Source organism: Haliotis cracherodii, unplaced genomic scaffold (genome assembly GCF_022045235.1).
Source record: "Haliotis cracherodii isolate W230 unplaced genomic scaffold, xgHalCrac1.p SCAF_1, whole genome shotgun sequence".
Taxonomy (NCBI): domain Eukaryota; kingdom Metazoa; phylum Mollusca; class Gastropoda; order Lepetellida; family Haliotidae; genus Haliotis; species Haliotis cracherodii.
Genome location: NW_027266264.1, coordinates 23200304 through 23228166, shown reverse-complemented (window position 1 = coordinate 23228166; position 27863 = coordinate 23200304). Strand labels below are relative to the sequence as shown.

Sequence of the window (27863 nt, the reverse complement as noted above, 5' to 3'; positions counted from 1 at the left end):
GCCTCTTACGACAAGCATAGTCGCCTTTAACGGCAAGCATGGGTAAAGACCTATTCTACCCCGGATATGACATACCCAACCGCCCCAGTGTTAGTCGTCTCTTACGACAAGCATAGTCGCCTTTAACGGCAAGCATGGGTAAAGACCTATTCTACCCCCGATATGACATGCCCAACCACCCAATAGTGTTAGTCGCCTTTAAAGGCAAGCATGTGTTGCTGAAGACCTATTCTATCCCATCTCTCCTGGGATAACAAGCCACATGGATGTTGGAACCCAGTATCACCTATGAACGTATAAACAGACAGAAAAAGTTGGTGTTAAAGTCCAGCCATTGCACAGGGGTTACTAAATGGCAACCAAATATGTTCGACAAATTTGTTTTTAAATATAAATTTGTATTCATGACTCACTTGCGTATATGTGAACTTGTTCCCATCACTATATGGCTGCAATAATGCCGATGTGATATCGATGTTTAATTTTAACACCCACTCACTACTAAATGGTGATTTAAATTCACTATGACCATAGATTTAAGTGAATTAAAAATACTGGTCCTTGCAATATTTGACCAGTCCCGATTTCAAAACACCAAATGCTGAAGTAAAGACATTTAACACACAGCTTTAGACCCTACTTGTATCAATACCTATGACTTTCTGAAAAGAAAGAAGAGAACATAATCTGCATTGTCACTGATGAAAATGAAAAATTACTGGTAAGCGGAACCACTAATATGGTTTGCCATTGGTCTCTAGTCATTTATAGGTCATAAATACTGTAAATAACATACCTGTCACCACCTCACTGTCCAGCCCTGAGTCAGGCGACAAGCTTCTCTCCAACTCTCTCCTACAGTGAAGGATGAGATTGACATGACAATTAAGTGTGTAGAGATCTCACCACCATGCTTGTGTAAAGAAATATTTCATGTTAAATACTCTAATAGTTATTGTTGAAGATACATAGTTTGTTTCTTGTTTAATGCTGCAATCAGCGATACATCTTCCTGTAAATGATGGAGTCTGGACGAGTCAAATCAGTACGGACATTAACAGCCACACCCATCAGAAAACGATGACATGAAATGAACCAAATGACCAAGCCTGACTACACGATCCCTTTAATGGTCTCTCACAACAAAGATTCCTTGGAACCTCTTCTATCCTGGAATCCCCAAGAGCAACATTTAACCAGATTATAGACCAGTTCAAATGAAAACACATATTGTGTCTCCCAGACAAAAAGAATCAAATAATGTGTCTCCCAGACAAAAAGAATCAAATATTGTGTCTCCCAGACAAAAAGAATCAAATATTGTGTCTCCCAGGCAAAAAGTATCAAATATTGTGTCTCTCAGACAAAAAGAATAATATAATGTGTCTTCCAGACAAAAAGAATCAAATATTGTGTCTCCCAGACAAAAAGAATCAAATATTGTGTCTCCCAGGCAAAAAGTATCAAATATTGTGTCTCCCAGACAAACAGAATCAAATATTGTGTCTCCCAGACAAAAAGAATACAATAATGTGTCTTCCAGACAAAAAGAATCAAATATTGTGTCTCCCAGGCAAAAAGTATCAAATATTGTGTCTCCCAGGCAAAAAGTATTAAATATTGTGTCTCCCAGACAAAAAGTATCAAATATTGTGTCTCCCAGACAAAAAGAATCACTTTTAGGGTTGGTAGTTATTGTGTCTTACCGTTTCCTCTCCAGCACTGACAAGTTGGCTTCATCCTGCAACACATATTCATCATACAGTCACCGGCAAAAGAAATGAAAACCATAGAAACATGTAGAGAAAATGTATGTCAAGAAGAGATGTTTCCAATGTGTACCACTTAATGACAAAACTTACAATCATTCAAGTGTTACCACAGAGTGACCTTATTCTTATCATGATAAGCTGCATGTGATTTCCAAACTTTTCACTCTTTCTCAAATTATTCTCAAATTTCAAATTCTGTCTATGAAGTTTTATATTCTTTGGACAAGTTTGAGTGAAATGTCTGATCCCATTGCATTCCTTATTAGGGATGTATAGCAGTTTGACAGGAGTGGAATATTTTAGATGGGACTTTTTCTCTGACCCAGGACACATTCAAACATCATCAAGTAGCTTGTCTCAACAGTGGTATGCTACAACGCTGATCAGTCTGTAGAGTCATATAGTCAATATCATTACAATTACTGTAATTTTGACTAATCAGGGTAACAGTTTCTGTTGCTTACTAATCTGTTATATTCTGTCAACGTCAAGATTTCCTTCTTCTGTTCTTGTATTAGACTTCATGTTAGGTTTGTTTGAATGAACAAGATCATTTGCAAACAGATACAATATTAATTGGATAATTAAAGGTAAGCCAATGATAAAGTCAGTATCATTAGAATTATTGCCATTTTGACTAATCAATACATTTATATGGTAACAGTTTCTTTTGTCTGCTGATCTGTTATATCCTGTCGAGATTTTCTTCTTCTGTTCTTGTATTAGCCTTAATGTTATGTTTGTTCGAATGAATTAGAGGATTTGCAAACAGATGTGATAATAAATGGTTGATTTAAGATACACCTTACTTGGTTGAAGTTGTGAACATCCATAAGAATTCATGCTTCATAATGATTTTAATATTAAACTATACATCAATAACCATAACCATACAACTTTACTGTTGGACCTGGTATGATAATGTAAACATGGTTTCTTGCCACATACTTCCTGTCCTTGACCTTTGTTCTGGCCGCGACCACCACCTGACCTTGGCTGCCAGAACGATGTACTCTTTTTTTCAGTCTGCTGCAGCTCAAACTTTCGGGGTGCCTGCAACAGTGTTGACAAATCATGCATTGGCAATTCTCTAATTTTAGTTTGTTTAGTTACTTCCACTTCAGTTATTTCATACTTGGAGAATATTTTATATAATAATTTTTTTTAATCTGACTGTAAAAATATTTTGTCTCTAGCTAAGATGTTAGGTGAAATGGGGTTTAATGTTGTGTTCAAGATTATTGCACTTATGTACATCTAAATACCTTAGCATTTGGTATGAATTAAGGTATACATGACATGGCTATAAAGACATATGTATTCTTTATCTCATCTGGAAAATACTTGGTATTGAAGCTGCATCATAACTTGTGACCTTGACCTTAACCTTGAACAATTACAGTGATGACAATGGATCACCTTCCAGTTTGGTGCAGACTTCTTGAAGTCCATGAACTCTGTGGTGGACTTGGTGCCCTTCTTGATGTCCAGGGGTCTTCCTTTAGGGATGTCATACTGGCGGTCGGTGGAGAAGGGTGACCTTGACATGATGGCCTGACGTTGCTTCTTCTTCACCTTGAAGAACCTAGGTGCTGAGGAACCAGATGGAGCAAGGGTATGACACCTCAATTCAAAGACATATGTCAGTTTCACAACATTTTGTTACATATATTCACACTGAATTTAAACCTGAAATCCTTTGATTGCTTGAATATCTACAATGATGTTCCAATCTCTTGCAGAAGATAAGCTACTGATCTGCCCACATTCAGTGAAACCTTGAACTTGAACACACATTTAAGATGGTAACTTCATGATCCAAGCAAACTCCTGTTTTTATAGGAATGTTTTTATAATGTTTTAAGACTGTTTTTAACAGTGATCACATGTTACTAATCATGACACATGAGGCCATACGTATGAGTGAGTGAGTGAGTGAGTGTGTGTGTGAGGAATTGAACCTTCAACATGACGAGCTAGCACTTAACCACAAGGCTACCCAACCGCCCCTTAGGCCATATGAAGACAAAGAATACCTTTATACAAACTCTGCTTCTTTGAATCTGTTTCAGTGGTATCTGAAATAGTCATGGAAATATGTGAAATGTCTCTACTGAGTTAAGATACACAGTCACTTGGACTTCAGATAAAAGCTTTACATCTGTTGATGCTAGACAGGTATAGATCAAATATCATCTGCTAAAACATCTCAGTTTTCAAACTCTGACTTACAACTGCATTAACAATGCTAAATACTGAGGTTTGTAATTAGAAACTTGTAGAAAATGTAGGTGGCTATTGGTTCAAACAATGCATACAATGCATATCTCTTGATCAGTGAGGTCAAGTTACATTTTGTTGCATGTGTTACAACAAGGTCACCATACAATACACAATACAATACAGGAAAACTTGAGCACTTGGCATATTTCTCATGAAAGGAAATGAACACAAGAACCCAACAGATACATGTTTTGAAACTTCAGTGCAGTAAAATACAATGATTTCTCAATTCTTGTACATACCATTAGAACATAATATTTTCCCCCATCATTTGTATACTCCCCAGGGAGCTGAGAATGAAAAATTAAGTGCACTCTGATCCACTGACTTGGGTAATTATAATGCAACTCTTTGTTTATAGTTTGGGTAAGGAGTTCTGCACTTTCAAACAGACCATTACCCTTATAATAATATTTACTTTTAACTTTTAACTTTATGTTTTAAAAAATACATAACCTCACACTACAACCCATTGTCATTGTCATATGGATCCCAAAAGTAGACCTATATTTTAGATTCCGGTACTAAGCAATTCAGCACCTTCCTCCTTGTCAGAGTCGGCGATGTTGCTGGTTTCGTACATGCTGTCACTGTCCCAGCCTCGTAGCCGGTCAGTGTCAGGTCTGGAAATGGTCTGTGTGGTCTGCCTTGTGGTGGGTTCCATGGGAACACTCTCCTCCTTCTTCACCTTCTTCTTCAGCTTGAAGGCTGCAGGATATATAAACTTTATAAAACCAAAACCAACCTAGATTTTAAAAAGCAACTTTAGTCAGTTCTATGAAATTAGCATCAGGAAGGAACAACTGTGTTGTGTAATAGTGGATTTCATGGAATAAATGTTTGTCTAGATGTCTGGCTAACCCTGCCAGATACAGTCTGTTTTTTGAGGAGGTATGACAATGGTCTACTCTACTCCATTAAACTGTCGCCTGACAGTAGACAGAAAGAAGAGCAGTGATTACTTGTGGTCTCTCCACTCTCCACTCACTATATTTCTTCCTGGTGGCATCCCTGGTCTGTAGGATCTTCTCCAGCCTGGTGTAAGACATAGCATCTGAGTCTGTGTCCACTTCTGGAATCTCGACCATGCTCGGCTTGTAAACCTCATCCCCACCTTCCTCCCCAACCTCATCCCCAGCAGCTGGTGACACTGAAACAACAACAACAACAACTGAATACTGTCTTGTTTGTTTGTTGTTTAACACCAGCAATACTCAGCAATATTCCAGCTATATGACAGAAGTCTGTAAATAAATTGAGTCTATAGGCAGATTCAATGACACATGCACACGATATACAAATTCATGTATGTAACTTACGTTTTCTTTTCTTTGTTATTTAACGCCGATTACAGCAATATTCCAACTTTATGAAGATGGTCTGTAAATGATCAACTCTCGACCATACAATCCAGTGATTGATGTCATGAGCATCGACCCACGCAATTGGGATACGATGACATGTTTCAACCACGTCAGCGACCCTGACCACCATCGTCTGTTACTGTAATTATCTGTGTAACAGTTAGTGCTCCACAGTACAAAGGTAGTGACATGGGACCACTTTATCCTCCCAGCAAATTAAAAACGCAAAAATAAGTATAAATAATACATACATACTTTGTTCATTGCAATACATCATCAAATGTTGAAATCATCAACCAGAACCACAAGTTTAGTCAATAAGTTAAAAACACAAATGAATGCAGAATGGTCACACAATACATCACAAATGACAGTGTAAACAGACCAATTAGTGTCACTGTTGCCTCACAGTAATCCTGCCTTCTCCCAACCTTGCTTGATTGCGTCCACACAGGAAACAAGCCATCTTGCGTGAATCGGTTTCATGACACTGGTCAACTTTCCGGCCAACTCAGATTAACTAGCTTCAGAGAGAAGCTGTCTATTGTTTGGTAATCGAGGTGTCATCTCAACACGGCAACTCGCAAAAATATCTCGTCGCATTATTGTCTTTGGTGTGATATTCGCAATATTTTAACGGCGCAGAAATAAAGCTGTTTACAGTATTTCTCATACAGCACATGCTCTCGCTACACCTATGGGTGTATTTCTCATACAGCACATGCTCTCGCTACACCTGTGGGTGTATTTCTCATACAGCACATGCTCTGGCTACACCTATGGGTGTATTTCTTATACAGCACATGCTCTGGCTACACCTATGCGTGTATTTCTTATACAGCACATGCTCTGGCTACACCTATGCGTGTATTTCTTATACAGCACATGCTCTGGCTACACCTATGGGTGTATTTCTTATACAGCACATGCTCTGGCTACACCTATGGGTGTATTTCTTATACAGCACATGCTCTGGCTACACCTATGGGTGTATTTCTTATACAGCACATGCTCTGGCTACACCTATGCATGTATTTCTCATACAGCACATGCTCTGGCTACACCTATGGGTGTATTTCTTATACAGCACATGCTCTGGCTACACCAATGGGTGTATTTCTCATACAGCACATGCTCTGGCTACACCTATGGGTGTATTTCTTATACAGCACATGCTCTAGCTACACCTATGCATGTATTTCTCATACAGCACATGCTCTGGCTACACCTATGCATGTATTTCTCATACAGCACATGCTCTGGCTACACCTATAGGTGTATTTCTCATACAGCACATGCTCTGGCTACACCAATGCGTGTATTTCTCATACAGCACATGCTCTGGCTACACCTATGGGTGTATTTCTTATACAGCACATGCTCTGGCTACACCTATGCATGTATTTCTCATACAGCACATGCTCTGGCTACACCTATAGGTGTATTTCTCATACAGCACATGCTCTGGCTACACCAATGCGTGTATTTCTTATACAGCACATGCTCTGGCTACACCTATGCATGTATTTCTCATACAGCACATGCTCTGGCTACACCTATGCATGTATTTCTCATACAGCACATGCTCTGGATTTATATATTATTGATTACCATACTCTTTATTATTTCATTGCAATATTTCGGTAGAGATGCTAGTACCCTTAAGCAAGTGATAACGGTACACTTGCTTGATGAAGGTACTATCACCTCCACCAAAATGTCACAAGAATAAAGACATTAAAATCCATTCACTCAACTCTGTCTTCCTTCACACTACAGCTTCCATAATGCTACTTACATTATAGGGGGTTATGACAAGATAACTACTTTCAGAAGCCTATAATGTTTAAACAGTGGTGGTTTCATTCTAGAAAACCTGTATTATTACTGCTTACATGCTCGTTTTGTCAATTGTAATTCTTTCCACAACTTGCATCCAACAATAGGGGGTGCGCATTATGCTCATGAATAAGTGAGTTTGGTTTTAATCCACTTTTAGTAGTATTCCATCAATATCACAGCAGGAGGACAATAGAAATGAGCTTCACACATTGTACCCATGTTAGGAATCAAACCCTGGTTATTGACGAGCATATGCTTTAACCACTTGGCTACCCCGCCCCACTTTATACACAAGAAAATATTGTAATATTTAAATAAAATCATGAACTGAACTTCATTTTGGTCACACTTTTTGTTCCGCCAACTGTAAATTTGGTAGAAATGGACCATTATGTTTCCGAATTTGATCCTTTTGTTTATCCTGCAGATAAACTTACAGCATATTGCACTCAAAACATGTTTTCTAAAGAACGATCCACTGAGGTTGACATATTAAACATCATCAGAGAATCAAAATAAAGTTTGTTGTCTTTCCTGAAATTCATAGGATGCATAGATACACTTCAGTATTCCCGCTTGATTCCTCAAGTTTTGCACTGCTTAAAGCATTATAAGGCTCTCCTCCCACATAAAACTATTTATAGTTTTTTATACCAGAAGACCAGTAGTGGAGCAGAAAACTACAATAAATTGAATTACTTTTTTTATTCTTTTTTCCCCCTACCAGCCGACAGTTATTTTCCTGTAAAACATCTGAAAAGCAAGTAAAAATAAGGTAAAAGGTGTAGCCTGACAGTACAAGTGAAATATACATACCTAGTCCTAATTCCTTCATTTTCTCCAGAGTTAGTTCATTCAGAGGGATGTCATACAGCCAGGGGTAGTGGGCAATCAGCCGCGTCCACAGCGCGTCCTTCGCAGCCTGCGACATCGCATGATCCGCTACAGGCAAACGAGACAAAACCTAATTAACAAGCGAACATTGTATACAGCAGGTGAGGTGAGGTGAAATTGGGTTTAACGTCGTGTCCAAGATTATTCCACTTATATAGAGACGTGCATGTACGTGTGTGTGTTTGTGTGGCTGCTTGTACTAGTCCGGACTGATGCCGATTTATAGTGCTAGCCTACTGAGATACCATGCCGCAGTTTAACATGAATACCCCACTCAGACACAGTATTCTGACTCTGAGCCGACCAGTCCTTGTTTTAGCACCTTAATGCCGAGCGCCAGACAGAGTAACACTGTAGATATCGCTGCAATGAAATTACATCACAATGCTTTGCGGGCCATTGTGACATCACTGGTTACCATGACGTCACAATCAAATGACATCACTAATGGCTCAGCTACTGAAGCTGTTAGCAGTACTTTTTACACTGAAGTCACTGCTAATTACTGTCTACTAATTGAAAAAGTTGGAAGAATGATGTTGGATGATAAATAAAATCTCACCCGAGTGTCTTTTGATATCAAATATATCAACACTCGTTGATAAAAGTGGCAAAAATCCTCGACAAGCCTCGGAATTTTTCCACTTTTATCAACTCATGTTGATATATTTAATATCAAAAGACACTCGGGTGAGATTCTCTATGTATTGCCTCAACCTATTCTGTATTTGGTCTGTATTTGTTGTCATGTAGAAACAAAACAAGTCACACACACGTTTTCATAAATACTCAAAGAAACACTTTGCTATCAAATTTAAAGATGTTCATAACAGTTAATTTGGTTTAGATCACTCCATATTATTGATAACAGTAAGTTGTCATCCCAATATCCCGAATCAAAGTCAGTTTGAATAATTTCCTTTGATAATCAATCAATATCATTAAAGGCACATTATCATCAGGCCAGTTCTAGAGTGGTCATATGACCAGTTGAGCTAACAACCATACGCTTCATCCTCCTTACATTCCAGCAGCAGCCTGAGTTCCTCCTCAGGGATGCGAGGCATCCAGCTGGACGGGTGTTTGGACTCATCTTCTCCCTCCGGCCGGTCCCTCTTCCAGTAGGTGTAGCCTCCCCCTGTCTTCACTGGCTGGTCATGGTGGATGCTGCAAGTGGAGCTAGTCTTAGAGGAATTGTTTCTTTGGTGTTTAACGCCGCACGCAGCAGTATTGCATCTATATGACGGCAGTCTATAAATAATCGTGTCTGGATCAGACAATCCAGTGATTGATGTCATGAGCATCGACCAAAGCAATTGGGATACGATGACATGCATCAACCAAGTCAGCGAGCCTGACCATCCGATCCCGTTAGTCGCATTTTACGGCAAGAATGGGTTGCTGAAGACACTGGTGTCGTGTCAGTATGGACAGTATAAGAATGGAGGCAACGAAAGGGATCACATAAAAACAACAGTTTTAAATTATTTTTTAAATTGATATTACGACCATAGATGTAAAATTTTGGAAACATTTGCCCTGCAAACAGTGGCTAAAAATAGGCCTTACTGGAATGTAGTGCCCTTGTTGCAGCCATAGCAGAACCCTGCCCGGCGACATCCTTTGCAGAAGCCCGGGAACTCATACAGAGCCTCTCGCTTGTCATCAGCGGGGAACACCTTCTGATGCAGCAGCAGTCTTGCAACGATGTGGAAGTAGATGCGGTCACTGCCGCCGCCAATCTGGCTGTAGAGATTGTGGAATGCTGACAGTCTGGGAAGTTGGCGTAGGCTGGAAAAGAATGACAATCATATCCTATATTTAGTTTGACTTTACAGATGTGACGAGAAACGAGAAACAAGCCAAACCTTCTACTGATTGACAGTAAGGGGCAGCAACTCCAGCCACATCTGGGTATTTTGCCTTGACATGTTGACATTTTTTTCACTACGAGCTGATTTTCTTGGGGGGGGGGGGGGGGGGGGGAATGCACAAACCGACTCTAAAAAAATAGCCTTATATATGCAAATGTTCATGTTAATTTACGATCATTTGGTTTGGAGGTTTCGATGAAAAACTCACTTCAGCTACCGTGGTACATCATCTACACTGTCCAAAATGAAACGGTGATCTTGATACTCTACAAATTAGCATGGGGGTTGGTGGGGTAGCCTTATGATTAAAGCGTTTGGTTGTCATGCCAAAGGTCGGGTTTGATTCCCCACATGGGTACAATATGTGAAGCCCATTTCTGGTGTCCCCCGCCGTGATATTGCTGGAATATTGCTAAAAGCGGCATAAAATCAAACTCACTCACTCAAATAGTCCACATAGAGGAACAAGTGATCACTGTCCATGATTACAAACTAACCACATTAATTTTGAATATGTAATGTACATTCGGGGTAGATTCAATAAGGTCACGTGAAATTGGTTCACTATGACAAGATGTTGCTTTATCATTGACGATGAGGCAACTGGTGAGGTGGTTATTTCCATCTGTCTGAAAGTTGTGCCTCTTACTTTGTGCTATGATCCAGCTATACATATGTGTACATATATATGTATATGAATTTATTTTTAGTGATGAAACTTAATTGCGAGAACAGCTTGGCCTTCAATGACATTTATCTCAACTTGTTTACATCAACAAACTTGTTTACAAAATTTCGCAAAAGCCAAAACTGCATTTGAATGAAAATATGCTTATTTTGATTTATATTGAACCATTTCACATTTGTTTTAAACTTATATTTTCCATGTGTTCTCAAGAATATTAACCTCAAATCAACCCTGACAAAATTCAAAGTGTTCACTTTGCCTCTCCCGTCCTGACACATCGACCTTATAAATTCAGAAATCAAGAAACATTATGTGCCCTAAATGTTGTTGTTTTTTCTAAAAAAAATACATAAAGATTTGAAGATAGACTTACATGACAACATACAAGCATACATACTAGCACAAATGACAAGAGTACCATGGCAAAATCATCTATGACTGTGGCCTACCTACCCTGGGACCTGGGAACAAGACTGTCCGTGACTGTGGCCTACCTACCCTGGGACCGTGGACAAGACTGTCCGTGACTGTGACCTACCTACCCTGGAACCGTGGACAAGACTGTCCGTGACTGTGGCCTACCTACCCTGGGACCGTGGACAAGACTGTCCGTGACTGTGGGCTACCTACCCTGGGACCGTGGACAAGACTGTCCGTGACTGTGGGCTACCTACCCTGGGACCGTGGACAAGACTGTCTGTGACCTACCTACCGTGGGACCTGGGGACAAGACTGTCCGTGACTGTGACCTACCTACCCTGGGACATGGGGACAAGACTGTCTGTGACTGTGGCCTACCTACCCTGGGACCGTGGACAAGACTGTCCATGACTGTGTCCTACCTACCCTGGGACCGTGGACAAGACTGTCTATGACTGTGGCTTACCTACCCTGGGACCGTTGGACCTGTGGACAAGACTTTATGACTGTGGCCTACCTACCGTTGGACCTGTGGACAAGACTGTCTATGACTGTGGCCTACCTAACCTGGAACCATTGGACCTGTGGACAAGACTTTATGACTGTAGCCTACCTACCTGTGGACCTGGGGCTCTTGGCTGACAGACTCCTTTGATATACTGGGTCTATCCATCTCTTTATTCTTTCACAGGATCACATGAATAGTCTATGTTTCACATGCTTTTGCACATTCAAGAAATTAGTTTCCACCCAAATATCCTACTCTCATTTGTTCCTTGTACATGAACTTGACGAGTATTTCCTGATATATTCTTCCTGGTGAGGTTCATCAAGTGAACAAACTGGTGAGTTACACAACAGTCGATCCGTACCATCAACACAGGATAACTAATCTGTCCATATCCTCTTATATCCAAGTGGAATTTGGTTGATGTCCGCCATGCATGAGAGACTGACATCCATCAACAAGAGTGAGTGGGGAAAGTAGTTTCATAATTTCTCATCATCAGTTGTAGTCAACACAAATGAGAGAGCTAACCATTAGGGGAGAGGGAATTTAAGTTTGGCAGGAAATGACCGTATTCGGCCGACATGACCACACTAAATTGTTATTCAAGGTAATCCTATCTCATAGATGGATCCTAAGGGTGTGTGTGTTCGAGGCTGGGTGTGTGGGGAAGGATTTTGATATTTAGGACCCTTCCCTTTTAAAACTGCTTGATCCGCCCTTGTGTTTTATTGATTTGGAAACATTTTCTTTCAGATACTATGCTTATAACGAACACGCTTATAACAAACTGACCGATATAACGAACCTAATTTTTAGTCCCTGTCATTTGTTGTATATACGATGCTGTATATATATTTATAACAAATTACGGGGTTATTACGAACTAAAATTAGTGGTCCCTTTGGGTTCGTTATAACCGTAGTTTACTGCCTTTGTTATATTGTTTCATCTAAAGAAACCATTCTTGCACAAAACATATTGCCAAACTTCCGCAACACATACATCCATTTTACACACTACATGATCACTCTTGTAGAACACATGTCAACACTTACACAACACATATATCAATAACTCCATGCTTAACAACACACATGTATATACCTATACATTCCTTACATACTTCAATAATACATAACACATAGAGGTGACCCGTGAAGATCGGGGTTAGAATAGGTCTTCAGCAACCTTTGTCGTAAGGGGCGACTAACGGGATCGGGTGGTCACGCTCACTGACTTGGTTGATGCATGTCATCGTATCTCAATTGTGTGGATCGATGCTTATGATATCAATCACTCAATTGTCTGGTCCAGGCTCGATTATTTACAGACCGCCATCATGTAGCTGGAATATTGCTGAGTGCGGCGTTAAGCAACAATCAAACAAACAAACAAATAGAGGTTATCACGCGAGTAAGTGTCCATATTTAAAACAGCACATTAGTCTGTCATACAGACCATGAAACAAATATATCCAATAGAACGCATGCAAGTTTATAATATTTGGCAAGTCTGGATGACTGCGAAATCAGGCTCCTTTTCGTTATATTTTATTAGGATAATTTACCAACTGTTGTTTTTCTCTAAAATACTTTCATTTCAGAGACTAGCTGTTTTTCTACAAATATATCAACACCTACCTTTCGGCCACAAACGAAACATCTTCAACTCCAATTTCCTGAAAGAAAAAACAAGAATTGATCAATAGTCATAAAATAAGAAAATGCAGATCATTATTATTTTCAAGATTATAGCCATACACTGCTTTTGTTTATATTTGTCAGACTGTTGTATATTTTCGCAACAGCTTGATCAAAAGTAGCTCCACAAAGTTGTTTACAAGATCAGATCAAATTAATGGATAATTTCTGAATCATAGCAAGTCCGACACTGCAGCATGTCCATCATAAGAAGATGATCATCACATCACAATAATAAAGCTGTCTTCATAATAGAGTGAGTGAGTGAGTATGGTTTTTACGCCGCTTTTAGCAATATTCCAGCAATATCACGGCGGGGGACACCAGAAATGGGCTTCACACATTGTACCCATGTCGGGAATCGAACCCGGGTCTTCGGCGTGACGAGCGAACGCTTTAACCACTGGGCTACCCGACCGCCCATCTTCATAATAGAGCATTGAGTAACAAAAATAATACACTCAATGTAAGAGAATCAGTAGACGCTGGCCATGACCTATATGGACAAAGGTCCATTAAATACACCTGTACGATTATGTACATACTGTTACCTAAACAAAATCACAGATCGGTATCATTTCATCTTTATAGGTCCATCCTTAAAAAAGGGGCGGTCGGGTAGCCTAGTGGTTTAAGTGTTAGCTTGTCACGCCTAAGACCCGGGGTCGATTCCCGACATGTGTAAAATGTGTGAAGCCCATTTCTGGTGTCCCCCGCCGTGATATTGCTGGAATATCGCTAAAAGCGGTGTAAAACCATACTCACCCACCATCCTTAAAAAACTATCAAAAGCTATATATATAGAAATTAAACATGTAATTCGGCCTTTAATCCAACAATTTAATCGCCTTAAGTCAACCAAAAAAATTATCAAGTTTTAAAATTTACAATGTTATAATTTCAAATATGCCCTAAAGAGCAGAAATGTAAATGAAAAGAAATGTGAATCTATTAGTGAAATGCTCATGTATAGTATGCACTTCATATCTATGGCCTTTCATACAATAAACACTTGAATTGAATATTCCCACTGAAACAACATGTTTCTGATATTATTCAAAATCAATTTATCATCGCACTTAACAAATATGCATAAAGGTGGCACTGCCCCGTTAGCCTGTGGTGCCAATGTGACTGTGGACAAGGTGGTAATTGCTTGAAGCATTCATATAATCAACAGTCCAGTTGCTTGTCCGATCAGCCAAAGATAGCTGGAATAGCTGTACCGGGCTGAGCCAGGAAAGATTGTTTTTTCTTAAGTCTACCCAAGCAAAGCTGTGGTGGGGCCGTGTATATGCTCTTCAGTGTCTGTATAATGTCATTTTAGTAAGTTAAATAACCAAATTAATTTAACTCCGATTATTAGCTTCATTGAAGTTGTCACGAGACCCCTGACAATGTATTTCCGAGAATGACAAATTGGCTTTAATTGGTTCAGTAACCAGCAGCTAGTCAGGACTAGTGACTCCCTAAGTTAATGTCTAATATGGAGATAGACAAAGATTTACCAATCATTATATTTGATTCTAGCATGTGACCTCCCCCAACCAAATGTTGTATGTTCTAGTCATGACGAGACAGGGTCTCGAACTTTATGACCCTTCCCTTTTGAAAATGCTGGATCCGCCCTCGCCCTAAACTCCCACAATTTGCATACAAAAATAAGCGTTTATCGCCAGAGGCCACACAGCTGAACACACGCCATGCGACGTCGACGTATAGACAGTCGCGTCTTGAAGAAAAGAGTTGTACATGGCTTCATTAAAGTGACATAATACCATGTCAATTTGGTGTTGGTAGAACGTCCAATATGTCAGTGACACTCACAAGCACGGACATGGTCCATACAGATCTAGATGTAAAATCGTAGCCATGTACTGCCCAGCTTTCCGACATCTACTGGTTCCTTTGTATTGGGGATCATTAGACGTGGAAATGTAGAACAGTGGGCACCTGTTAAAGACCAAGTCTGTGACATTGAAGCTATGTACGAACGAATCTAGACAACCAAGACTCGTAATCAGAGCAAACGCTGGTTTCGACACTACGATAAGCAGATCCTGACACAACTAAGGAAGGTAAATGGACATAGCATTACCTTACCTACGACCCCTGGGTCACCCGTGACTCCGTTAAAGTGAGGACAGTGGACAATGATGCATATCTCAAAAGGGCTTTACCAGACTTTTCACAGAACGGAACAGCCACCTTGATCCGTCCACGAAATGTGTGTATCAGCACTGAACAGCGCACTGAACAGTAAATATGGCATCGCCGAGTTTGTAATCCGGGCACTTGCAATATCGCTCGTTAGAAATTTCCATAAAGATCGGGTTACACGCCTCCTTTTCGTATTAAAATATTCTTTAACGGATGAGGGAATCATACACTTGTTTAATTCAAACTAAAATGCCGGGCCAAAGAATGTATACGTCCATGTTTGAGAGTGGCTAAATTTCAATAAACGATGGTAATTCGATGGTGATGTAATTGATACAGGTAATAATAGTCGTGTTTTGAACCTCATGTTTGCAGTGTTTCGCCGACTGTTTTCAGTCTAGTAACGTTTTGATAACGTTTGTAAGTTGTTGTTTTTTTGGGTTTTTTTTATCTCGGGGCCATAAAAATATATTTAGGCCGAATAAAAAGGCTATATTTGTTTTAGTATGTTATAAACCATAAAGAAAGGCATATAAAAACTATCAACCTTTATAACATATATTTAACAACAATTTCCGAAAACTTTCCTGAATAATGCAGACCCATTCTGACAAACTAGGTCTTATATACACCTTCGATCAAACTGCAACCAACACGTGACAAAAACACATACAAAAAACAACTTGTTTACTTCATGCATATTATTGCAAGACGTAAAGTTCTTAAGTTCTTACGTCTGACGAGCGTTAAAAATATTGAGCTCGGAGGGGGCATGACGTTGTCAATTAACCCAAACACACGCCAAAACGTACCGTGCCGCACACCTGCACATGTTTAATATAATAAAGAATGTAAAGTGCCATAGCTACGTCACAGTAAGACACTGGTGTTGACTATAGAAGACTATTGACAAGATAGACACAATTTATGGATAACAACTTCTTTAATACTGGAGTGAGTGAGTGAGTGAGTTGGGTTTAACGCCCTTTTTAACAGTATTCCAGTTATATCACGGCGTGTCAGCTTAATGTGGGAGGAAAGCCCGAAGTGATGCAGGTCTCAGACGTTTACCACTTCGGTGAAACCCACGAGCACGGGTATGGTGCTGACAAACCTAGAAACACAATTGGGGCGAACCGGGATTCGAACCCACAATCATGGGTTTCTGGCGTACCCAAGGGACGCAACTCTGCACAGCGAATCGCGGCGCCTTAAACGACTGGGCCACCCCTACTCCCTTTAATACTGGAAAGGCGACGTTTCGGTATAGATCCTCATGTCAACTTCTAAGTAATGCTTATTAAACAATTTATAGTAGATTATTCTTTTGATAATGTAGTAGTAGTTTCTCCTGATTCCCGATGGTTAATTCTAACTCGATCGTTGAATGACAAGGGCGACGCCATGTGTGTAAACGCTGAAAGTAGTTTCCTACTTGACCTTTGATATTTGCATCTCTATCCGCATACGACCCCAACGGATATCGTTTTTATCCGTTGGACTTATCCTGTCGAAAAACTTACCCTTTATGTGAAAAAATTAGTCATCATGGGACCAGGTATTTGGAGCTTAAAACCGTTTTTTTGTGCCAGGAAAAGCAATGGCTATATAATAATGGCTTTCGTTTAAATAGTTGGAAACTGTGTCAAGGAAACCTCTGAAATCAGCCCTTTAGCCACATTTTAGCCTTACTTCTACCTATGGAGCTGCTGTGAGTCCCAAACATGCACGCATTGGAAACGTGCACATTCATGAACACATCTCATATATTTAAAACGATTTCCGAAAGCTTTGCCCATTTCCTTAATTATGCAGACCTATTCTGCCAAACTAGGTCTTATACACCTTCGATCAAAATCTACTACGACCAACTCGTGACACAAACACACCCAAAAGAACTTGTTTACTTCATACATGTTATTGCAAGACGTAAGGTGTGAACGTGTTCCTACGAACGTTACAAACCTTGAGCACTGGGTTTATTGTCGTTGTCCATTAATGCACGCATGTCAGAGCATGCCGAGCCGAACACCTGCACATAGTCACACATACAATAGAAAATCCCGAGTGTAAGGTTACTAGTGAAAAGGACTGAACTGTTTCATTGGCATTTTTAGAAGATGGTAAGTAACAGTATAGACAAGATATTTAATAGAAGTTGTCATTCATAACATATCTTGTCTTTACTATGAATAAAACTGAACAAATATTAAGATTGTGAGCAGAATATTTCGGGAACAAAGCATATTGCAAATATATTTAATTTGAATTAAAACAGATGGCAGTTATATTTTTTAATTGAAAATTTAACTGTCATGTTATATGTGTATTCAATATGTAACCCGCTTGTTATATCCAGAGTACAGAGTTATCTTCGACTGCCAGTGTAGTAGGCTGAAACGACTCCCCCTAAATTTGACTCTAGGCTCAAATTACTCGAGAGTCATATGGGCCTAGGCTGACATGACTCCCCTAGCCAGGCTCAAAACACTCCCTCTAGACTCAGCTAACTCCCCTACTGGGACCAAATGACTCCACTTGTTTTGAAATAAAATGATTACAGAAAAGATCAAACATATCTTGTATTATAAAGGTTTTCAACCCCTCTTCCTCATTTTCTATTCTGAAATGTCAGGTTAAGAACGATCCCCATTATTGTGTCAGATGTTTTAATACCAGTTATCTTATTACAGTTTTATATTTAACTTTATTTGGAAAAAACTCAAGGTGCCTCTCTCAGATCACTATACTTTTCTTAACCCTGTGTCCTACATCCAATTCTTGAGTATCAGGCTTAAACGACACCCCTTATTCTATATCCTATTCTTGAGTATCAGGCTCAAACTACTTCCCCTCTTCCATATCCAATTCTTTAATATCAGGCTCACCCATGGCAAATGGGGATATATCTGATCGTATTATTTGGGGGGACTACAGAGGAGGGTCAACAAGAATGTTGCCGGGTATTTATTGTAAGGCCGATATTTAATGAATACTAATGCATTCAGAGATCGTAAACAAACTTTTAAATGGTTGAATATTTATTTTTGTATTACAAATATACAGTTATATAAATATCCTTGTATTATCCATAATGTTAGTTTGGCTATACACGCCCTGAGGGAAAGGTCAGGGGATACCATGTTAATACACATTACGTGTTCGGTGTCTATAAGCGTGTGTTGGCAATAATGAAATAATGAGGATGTGTGTGTGTGTGTGTGTGTGTGTGTAGGGGGGGGGGGGGGGGGGGGGGGGGGGGGCAAATACAATACTGGACACTCTTCTAGGCACGCTCCCCAAACTAACCTCAACAAGTCATCGGCATCAGGCGCAATGGTAAATACTTGTGAATACTAGCTATATTGATTAATAACTACACCCATTTTTATTTTTTTTAAATCTCAAACTATCAAAAAGGTCCCAGTTCATCATTAGACCTATCTATGTGCCAAGTTTTTTTTAAGGAATATGATAAGGTTTTCACGACCTGTTCCGGAATGCACGGACGAACGCACGGATGGACGGTTTTGCGGGGATGACAATCATAACAAGCTTGTGCTTTTAACTGTCAATGTGTCACAGCTTAGTAAGTGAGTGAGTTGAGTTTAACGCTGCTTTTAAACGTATTATAGTTATATCACTTCGTGTCAGCTGAATGTGGGGTGAAACCCACGAGCACGGGTATGGTGCTGACAAACCTAGAAACATAATCGGGGCGAACAGGGATTCGAATCCACAATCATAGGTTTCTGGCGTGCCCAAGGGACGCAACTCTGCACAGCGAATCGTGATAGAGAGAGAGAAAGAGTGAGAGGAAAAGAGTGCCTGTGTGAGAGTATGGGAATGTGTGTCAGAGCGTGTGAGTAAGTGAGAGTGATTGTAAGTGTGAGTGTGAGTGTAAGTGTGAGTGTGAGTGTGAGTGTGAGTGTAAGTGAGAGTGTGAGTGTAAGTGTAAGTGAGAGTGAGAGTGTAAGTGTAAGTGGGAGTGTAAGTGTAAGTGGGAGTGGGAGTGTAAGTGAGAGTGTGAGTGTGAGAGTAAGTGAGGGTGTGAGTTTAAGTGAGGGTGTGAGTGTAAGTGTAAGTGTAAGTGTGAGTGTGAGTGTGAGTGTATGTGTAAGTGTAAGTGTGAGTGTATGTGTAAGTGTAAGTGTGAGTGTATGTGTAAGTGGGAGTGTAAGTGGGAGTGGGAGTGTAAATGAGAGTATGAGTATGAGTGTGAGTGTGAGTGTAAGTGTAAGTGGGAGTGTAAGTGAGGGTGTAAGTGTAAGTGTAAGTGTAAGTGGGAGTGGGAGTGTAAGTGAGAGTGGGAGTGGGAGTGTGAGTGTAAGTGTAAGTGTAAGTGTAAGTGTAAGTGAGAGTGTAAGTGTAAGTGTAAGTGTAAGTGTAAGTGGGAGTGGGAGTGTAAGTGAGAGTGGGAGTGGGAGTGTGAGTGTAAATGGGAGTGTAAGTGGGAGTGGTAGTGTGAGTGTGAGTGTGAGTGTGAGTGTAAGTGAGAGTGTGAGTGTGAGTGTGAGTGTGAGTGAGAGTGTAAGTGAGAGTGTGAGTGTAAGTGAGAGTGTGAGTGTAAGTGTGAGTGTGAGTGTAAGTGAGAGTGTGAGTGTGAGTGTAAGTGAGGGTGTGAGTGTGAGTGTGAGTGTGAGTGTAAGTGTGAGTGTAAGTGTGAGTGTAAGTGAGAGTGTGAGTGTAAGTGTAAGTGAAAGTGAGACTGTAAGTGTAAGTGGGAGTGTAAGTGTAAGTGGGAGTGGGAGTGTAAGTGAGAGTGTGAGTGTGAGAGTAAGTGAGAGTGTGAGTGTAAGTGTAAGTGAGAGTGAGAGTGGGAGTGTAAGTGGGAGTGTAAGTGTAAGTATAAGTGTAAGTGAGAGTGAGAGTGTAAGTGTAAGTGTAAGTGTAAGTGAGAGTGAGAGTGAGAGTGTAAGTGTAAGTGTAAGTGAGAGTGAGAGTGTGAGTGTAAGTGTAAGTGTAAGTGAGAGTGAGAGTGAGAGTGTAAGTGTAAGTGGGAGTGTGAGAGTAAGTGAGGGTGTGAGTTTAAGTGAGGGTGTGAGTGTAAGTGTAAGTGTAAGTGTAAGTGTAAGTGTGAATGTGAGTGTAAGTGAGAGTGTGAGTGTAAGTGTAAGTGTAAGTGAGAGTGTGAGTGTAAGTGTAAGTGTAAGTGAGAGTGTGAGTGTAAGTGAGAGTGTGAGTGTGAGTGTAAGTGAGAGTGTAAGTGAGAGCGTGAGTGTAAGTGTAAGTGTAAGTGTAAGTGTAAGTGTGAGTGTGAGTGTGAGTCTGAGTGTAAGTGTGAGTGTAAGTGTGAGTGTAAGTGAGAGTGTGAGTGTAAGTGTAAGTGAGAGTGAGAGTGTAAGTGTAAGTGGGAGTGTAAGTGTAAGTGGGAGTGTAAGTGAGAGTGTGAGTGTGAGAGTAAGTGTAAGTGTAAGTGAGAGTGTGAGTGTAAGTGAGAGTGTGAGTGTGAGTGTGAGTGTAAGTGAGAGTGTAAGTGAGAGTGTGAGTGTGAGTGTAAGTGGGAGCGGGAGTGTAAGTGAGAGTGTAAGTGTAAGTGGGAGTGTGAGTGTAAGTGGGAGTGTAAGTGAGGGTGTAAGTGTAAGTGTGAGTGTAAGTGTAAGTGGGAGTGTGAGTGTAAGTGAGAGTGTGAGTGTGAGTGTGAGTGTAAGTGAGAGTGTAAGTGAGAGTGTGAGTGTGAGTGTAAGTGGGAGCGGGAGTGTAAGTGAGAGTGTGAGTGTGAGTGTAAGTGGGAGCGGGAGTGTAAGTGAGAGTGTAAGTGTAAGTGGGAGTGTGAGTGTAAGTGGGAGTGTAAGTGAGGGTGTAAGTGTAAGTGTGAGTGTAAGTGTAAGTGGGAGTGTGAGTTTAAGTGAGGGTGTGAGTGTAAGTGTAAGTGTAAGTGAGAGTGTGAGTGTAAGTGAGAGTGTGAGTGTGAGTGTGAGTGTAAGTGAGAGTGTAAGTGAGAGTGTGAGTGTGAGTGTAAGTGAGAGTGTAAGTGTAAGTGAGAGTGTGAGTGTAAGTGAGAGTGTGAGTGTGAGTGTAAGTGAGAGTGTAAGTGAGAGTGAGAGTGTGAGTGTGAGTGTGAGTGTAAAAGAGAGTGTGAGTGTGAGTGTAAGTGTGAGTGTGAGTGTGAGTGTGAGTGTAAGTGAGAGTGTGAGTGTGAGTGAGAGTGTGAGTGTGAGTGTGAGTGTAAGTGTGAGTGTGAGTGTAAGTGAGAGTGTGAGTGTAAGTGGGAGTGTGAGTGTAAGTGAGAGTGTGAGTGTGAGTGTAAGTGAGAGTGTAAGTGTAAGTGAGAGTGTGAGTGTAAGTGTGAGTGTAAAAGAGAGTGTGAGTGTGAGTGTGAGTGTGAGTGTGAGTGTGAGTGAGAGTGTGAGTGTGAGTGAGAGTGTGAGTGTGAGTGTGAGTGTGAGTGTGAGTGTAAGTGAGAGAGTGAGTGTGAGTGTGAGTGTGAGTGAGAGTGTAAGTGAGAGTGTGAGTGTAAGTGAGAGTGTGAGTGTAAGTGGGAGTGTGAGTGTAAGTGGGAGTGTGAGTGTAAGTGAGAGTGTGAGTGTAAGTGAGAGTGTAAGTGAGAGTGTGAGTGTGAGTGTGAGTGTGAGTGAGAGTGTAAGTGAGAGTGTGAGTGTAAGTGAGAGTGTGAGTGTAAGTGGGAGTGTGAGTGTAAGTGGGAGTGTGAGTGTAAGTGAGAGTGTGAGTGTAAGTGAGAGTGTAAGTGAGAGTGTGAGTGTAAGTGTAAGTGTAAGTGAGAGTGTGAGTGTGAGTTTAAGTGTGAGTGTGAGTATAAGTGAGAGTGTGAGAGTGTAAGTGAGAGTGTAAGTGTGAGTGTAAGTGAGAGTGTGAGTGTGAGTGTAGAGCGTGAGCGAGAGTGTGAATGTGAATATCTGAGTGTGAGTGTGAGAGTGTGAATGTGAGTGTGAGCGTGTGAGTGTGTGAGCGTGTGAGTGTGTGAGTGTGTGAGTGTGTGCGTTTGTGAGTGTGTGAGTGTGTGTGTTTGTGAATGTGTGAGTGTTTGAGATTGTGAGCGTGTGAATGTGTGAGAGTGTTAGTGTCTGTGTGAGTGTGTGTGACAGTGTGAGTGTGTGCGTTTCTGAGTGTGTGAGCGTGTGAGAATGTGAGTGTGTGTTTGTGAGTGTGTGAGCGTGTGAGAGTGTTAGTGTGTGTGTGAGCGTGTGAGAGTGTGCGTTTGTGTGTGTGAGCGTGTGAGAGTGTTAGTGTATGTGTGAGCGTGTGAGAGTGTGCGTTTGTGTGAGAGTGTGAGTGTGTGAGAGTGTGCGTGTGTGAGAGTGTGAGTGTGTGAGTTTGTGAGAGTGTGGGTGTGTGAGAGTGTGAGTGTGTGAGCGTGTGAGGGTGTGAGTGTGTGAGAGTGTGAATGTGAGTGTGTGAGAGTATGAGTTTGTGTGAGCGTGTGAGTGTGATAGTGTGAGTCTGTGTGTGTGAGTGTGTGAGAGCGTGAGTTAGCGTTTGGGTGAGAGATGCCTTGGGTACTTTGACCTCGTGTTCCGCCCCGTCGAGTTACCGTTCTTGAAGAGCAACATCAAGATCCTATTTTAACAGGACAATGCAAGACCTTACACAGCTCGTATTGTAAATATTTCTGGCCATGAACAACGTCAATGTTTTGCCATGGCGAGCCCTGTCACCAGACATGTCGCTCATAGAACATCTTTGGGATCTTCTTGACCCGAACATCCAACGCCGTCCTCCGTGAACAGGAAACAGATGGTACAAGCACTGGGAGAGGAATAGGTGATAATTACTGCTGACATCATAAAACGACTGACGAACTCTGTCCATGTGCATTCCTGATGAACTTTGTCGGACATCATGCTGCGCACACCTGGAGGCCATACATATGAGTTTGACTTACTGACATTCAGTAAGAGGCGGACTGAGGGGTGGACCAAGGGAGCGTTGTTTGTTTGAGTCACGGTTTTTTCTCTTCAATTTCAGGGGGCGGTCGGATAGCCTAGTGGTTAAAGCGTTCCCTCGTCAAGTGATATTGCTGGAATATTGCTAAAAGCGGTGTAAAAACATACTCACTCACTCTTCAATTTCAGGGGCTGAGATTTGTTTTTACGGCACATTTCTAATTCAATCTATAGAAAGAATGTTAAAAGTTTCTCACTGTTCATTAAAACATAATATCTGTACAGACATATGTGATTTTGAAACAGAACACGGACTTCATATCACCCCATGGGTATTTTGAATGGAATCGCCTCCCTTTTAGTCTAAAAAAAGCTGCAAAGTCATTTCTGCTTACCATTTCAGAGGCAATAAAGAAAACGCTGTGAAGTCGGCCATTCACCCCTAGCGCTGTGTTTGATTGGTAAAGGTGACGCATGATGGTCAGCAGCGTGTTTATCACAGTAGATGTCGCGCCACATTCAATTCTTTCTTGTTCCCTGTCATAACATATGCATCAACATGTTGTTTTTTATCATTAAAAAAATTGATCGTCATACTGTCTTACGATCGTCAGTTAATCTCACAAACGTAACACGCAAATCGTATAAGTTGTTTGTCGATCGAGAGAATAAATGAATGTGTTTGTATCACTGTTGATATTAAAGTCTACCGCGCCTCCCCACTTAACATGTTGTTTCCATGGAAGGTCCACAAGAGCATTGCTATACATAACTCCGACTGACTATAGAGTAACTTCTGTCCCAGGTAGCCAATATTCTCCTGCCTCAGTTTATCATACTTCACTTATTGCAATATCTTATTCAAAGCAGCAGGGAAATGACACGATTTGATTTAAGACACACTCATAGATAAGAAGTTCCTTTTATAACGGGATCCAGAGTTAATGTATAGACATAATTGAAAGATAGATTTCATTTAGTGGGAGCGTGGTTGTGTTGGCAGTTGCCATGTTACCATATGCTGGACATGTTGTCTAAAGAATAAAAAAATACAGGCTTAAATATAATTTCTTTACAAGTCTCTTTCTGTACATGAAGTCGGGCAGTTGGTAAAGGGTAGGCCCCGGCATTGTTAAGCTGTCACATACAAGTCACATACTTCATGCTCAGGTGGACTATTGTTACAGTTAAGATAGAGCAACATATTAACGTGCAATTCGAACTCTAAATGTTTTCCATAATTATCCTGGATGACTTAAATGCATTACTAATTTCCGGCTCTCCTTACACGACAACACATACTGTCTAATGTCTGATAGCCATGTGCCGTTCACAGGTCGATACCGTCTCACACTTCAAGTCACCAGGACACGTGAGGGTAATGTCCTTAGTTACGATGTGACAGATATCACTTAGCTATGGAATACTGTAAGGGACATTCTCGCGATCTCGCATTCTCGCGATCTCGACCTTTAGAAACGAGGTAAATATGCCAAAAACACGAGAATGCGAGATCGCGAGAACGCGAGATTTGGCCAAAATCTCGCGATCTCGCATTCTCGTGTTTTTGGTACATAGCCATTTTTGTCAAAAGTCGACAACGCGAGAATGCGACATTTGGACATGATGCAAAATATCGCAATCTCGCAATCTCGACTTGTCAAATTAGGCCACAAAAACACGAAATCGCGAGAACGCGAGAATGCGACATTTCATTTTCTCGCGATCTCGCGTTCTCTTGTTCTCGCGTTTTAGACGCCGTCCGTGCGCATGCGTAATATCATAAAGTCAAGCGCATGCGCACGTTAGTAGTCCTATGGTCATGCTTCTTTCATGCTCTTCATTCTCCAAGTAGCATTTAGCAAACTTATGACTTGAGCTTGGAAATGCTATGTAATTTACATACACAAAGTCTGAGTCATCTCCCGTTGTTACAGTTTCCTATGTACTTTATAATAAAACCCTCAACATGCTCAATATATTTTACAAAAGAATTTTAGCCATTCAGTAACTAAATATTCGGAAGACGTCAGGAAAGGACCTACCAATTCAACAGATTATCAGTTATCACATTTTCAAAGTTGTTATTTACATGTTTACAGGTCTTTGCAAGTGCTGTCGCTACCCCTAGTGTATAGTACATTAAATGTGCACACCTATGGTAGCTGACCAGATCGTGGAAACACCATTAGTGCAAAGTTATTAAAGACCCTCGCTCCTGAAAATAGCATGCATTATTGTATTTTTGTAGATTACACGGAAACTGTCGCCAAGGCGACATATCGCCCTCTATCTGTTTCTAAGTTACAGCCATGGTGCATAAGTACCAGACCGGATGTCGGCATTTCCACAGTACTTGGCATCATAATGGCTTCTGGAATATAGATATACTTTCAAACTCAAAATGTTTGATTGAAAATTACAATTATGTAGGCCATTATTTCTAAAACATATAATGAACCATTGATAGTGTGGGTAAAGTTTTACATCTGTTAATTATAGTTTTTATTTCTAACGTCTTAAGCCAATTGGTAATGTACTTAATGAAGAGCTTCTGCCAGACAAGTGCCACTGAAAAGGAACCATGGCATTCACATGGATCATCGACTTCAAAAATGTTCCCAATCACCTTCAAGTATTATCCGCTACTGTTGTGCTATAGGTTCATGGCATATATGAATATTATCTTTGAGTCATCCGATCGAGACGAGATTGTTGGATATTGCAGTGAGTTAATATGTTTTTCGCCGCTTTTAGCAATATTCCAGCAGTACCAAGGGGGATACCAGAAACACACCCGGGCTATATCCCCCGGTCGGACATTAGAGTTAATCGAGCACAGGCAAAATAGCACAACACACTACACATGTGCACGATGTAAATTGCGATCCCAGATATAGTGTTTGCACATCCCTATAACGCAACGGTTAATTGGAAAAATGTGAGTACATTTGAACTTGCAAAGAGTGAGGACCACACAAGATAAACAACTTAAATATACTAATCCAAACGTCCATGACGTAAATTTAAGGGCAAAAGAAAGTATACCGAGTTTGTCTTTTATGTAACTGAAAATTGAAAGAAATGTTGCTAAATTTGATTAGGCCTAATAAACCATCGCTCATTCCTGCAATGTAAAAAAAAGTAATCTGTCGCTGGGTATATTTGTGTAAAAATAAATTGGTTCAACAAAGACTTGAGTATGATATAAATCTGCAACCACGTGACCCCTACCATGTTTAAAATGTTGTAAATGTATTCTGAAGCAATCAAATTATTGTTTTTTAAAGATGGGATGCCTGAGATACCCATCAGCAGTTGTGTATTTAGTGGGGTTTTTATTTGTTAAAATTTTAAATAAAATTAAATTTTAAAAAACTAGAGCCATCCAGAATTATTCTTTGCGTGCTGACGAAGCGCCAGTAAGTTCATTTTTGGATATGATATCGCTATCTGCAGATATTTTCAATTGAAAATCGAACACATGATAAATTCAGCTAAGAGGTATAGTGTTTTTGCCCCTCATTTTACTGATCCAAACACATATGGACATATTTGATTTCTCAAGTGGTTATGAAAGTAACACCTATGAAAAAGCTCAGAACAATTAATTTGCTCCTCGACCGAGACACCACCACACCCTTTACATACACGTTTTCCACTGAATATTCCCAGTGTCAAGCACCCTAGTACCCACCTCCTTGTGTAGTGTACTTTAATGGCACAAACCACTCCGCAACAATACAATCTAGTCCTTGAACCCAGTAGGAGGGACCCTACCATATAGTTATTAGATAGCGTAATAGTTCACTGTCGGGGAGTTTTATGTGAAGTGTAATCTTTCACAATGTTAAGGACATGTACACAGTAATTGACAGTGAGTGAGTTAGTATAGGTGTAGCAATATTTCAGTAACATCACTCACTCACATAACATTCATTTTAAGTATTCTGGCTTTTAAATTCACCAGCTGGTTCGGAAAAAATTGTCTGTCCGCAACAAATCAAACCGTTCAAAATCTGTAACACAGCGAATAAAACCATTGACATCTCTCCCAAGGACATCGGCAGTATTAAAAAACAGCAAATAGTTGATAAAGCAAATAAAATATTGCGCGAAATCTCACATGTTTTACATCCGGGGTATCAACTTCTTCCTTCTGGCCACCGACTACGCTTGTCGTTGTTGAGAACAAACAGGGCCCGGAATTCATTAATACCATCTAAAGCCAGGTTTTATGATAAGTTTTGTGATAAGTAACTGTTATGAATTTGTGTGATAAGTAACTGTTATGAATTTGTGTGGCGCACTCGTCTGAGGTGCCGCAATTCGCTGTGCAGAGTTGCGTCCCTTGGGCACGCCAGAAACCTATGATTGTGGGTTCGAATCCCGATTCGCTCCGATAATGTTTCTAGGTTTGTCAGCACCATACCCGTGCTCGTGGGTTTCATCGAAGTGGTAAACGTCTGAGACCTGCATCACTTCGGGGTTTCCTCCCACATTAAGCTGAC

The 27863-nt window shown here is 40.6% G+C and overlaps 1 protein-coding gene across 3 annotated transcripts in view; it reads right to left on the bottom strand.

Moving 5' to 3' along the window:
- The window catches only part of LOC139474606 (uncharacterized), a 76893-nt gene that overhangs the window by 39190 nt on the left and 9840 nt on the right, over window positions 1–27863 (bottom strand). For 2 of the 3 annotated variants that reach the window (XM_071257683.1, XM_071257692.1), the window contains exons 2-12: window positions 13289–13326; window positions 9725–9946; window positions 9156–9322; window positions 8078–8203; window positions 5044–5205; window positions 4596–4763; window positions 3809–3850; window positions 3192–3364; window positions 2721–2825; window positions 1707–1741; window positions 797–855 (exon numbers count right to left, since the gene is read on the bottom strand). In XM_071257683.1, coding sequence (XP_071113784.1) covers window positions 797–855; window positions 1707–1741; window positions 2721–2825; window positions 3192–3364; window positions 3809–3850; window positions 4596–4763; window positions 5044–5205; window positions 8078–8203; window positions 9156–9322; window positions 9725–9946; window positions 13289–13326 — 1297 coding nt within the window. The remainder of the gene's footprint in view (window positions 1–796; window positions 856–1706; window positions 1742–2720; window positions 2826–3191; window positions 3365–3808; window positions 3851–4595; window positions 4764–5043; window positions 5206–8077; window positions 8204–9155; window positions 9323–9724; window positions 9947–13288; window positions 13327–27863) is intronic. The other variant, XM_071257701.1, reaches the window with a different exon arrangement.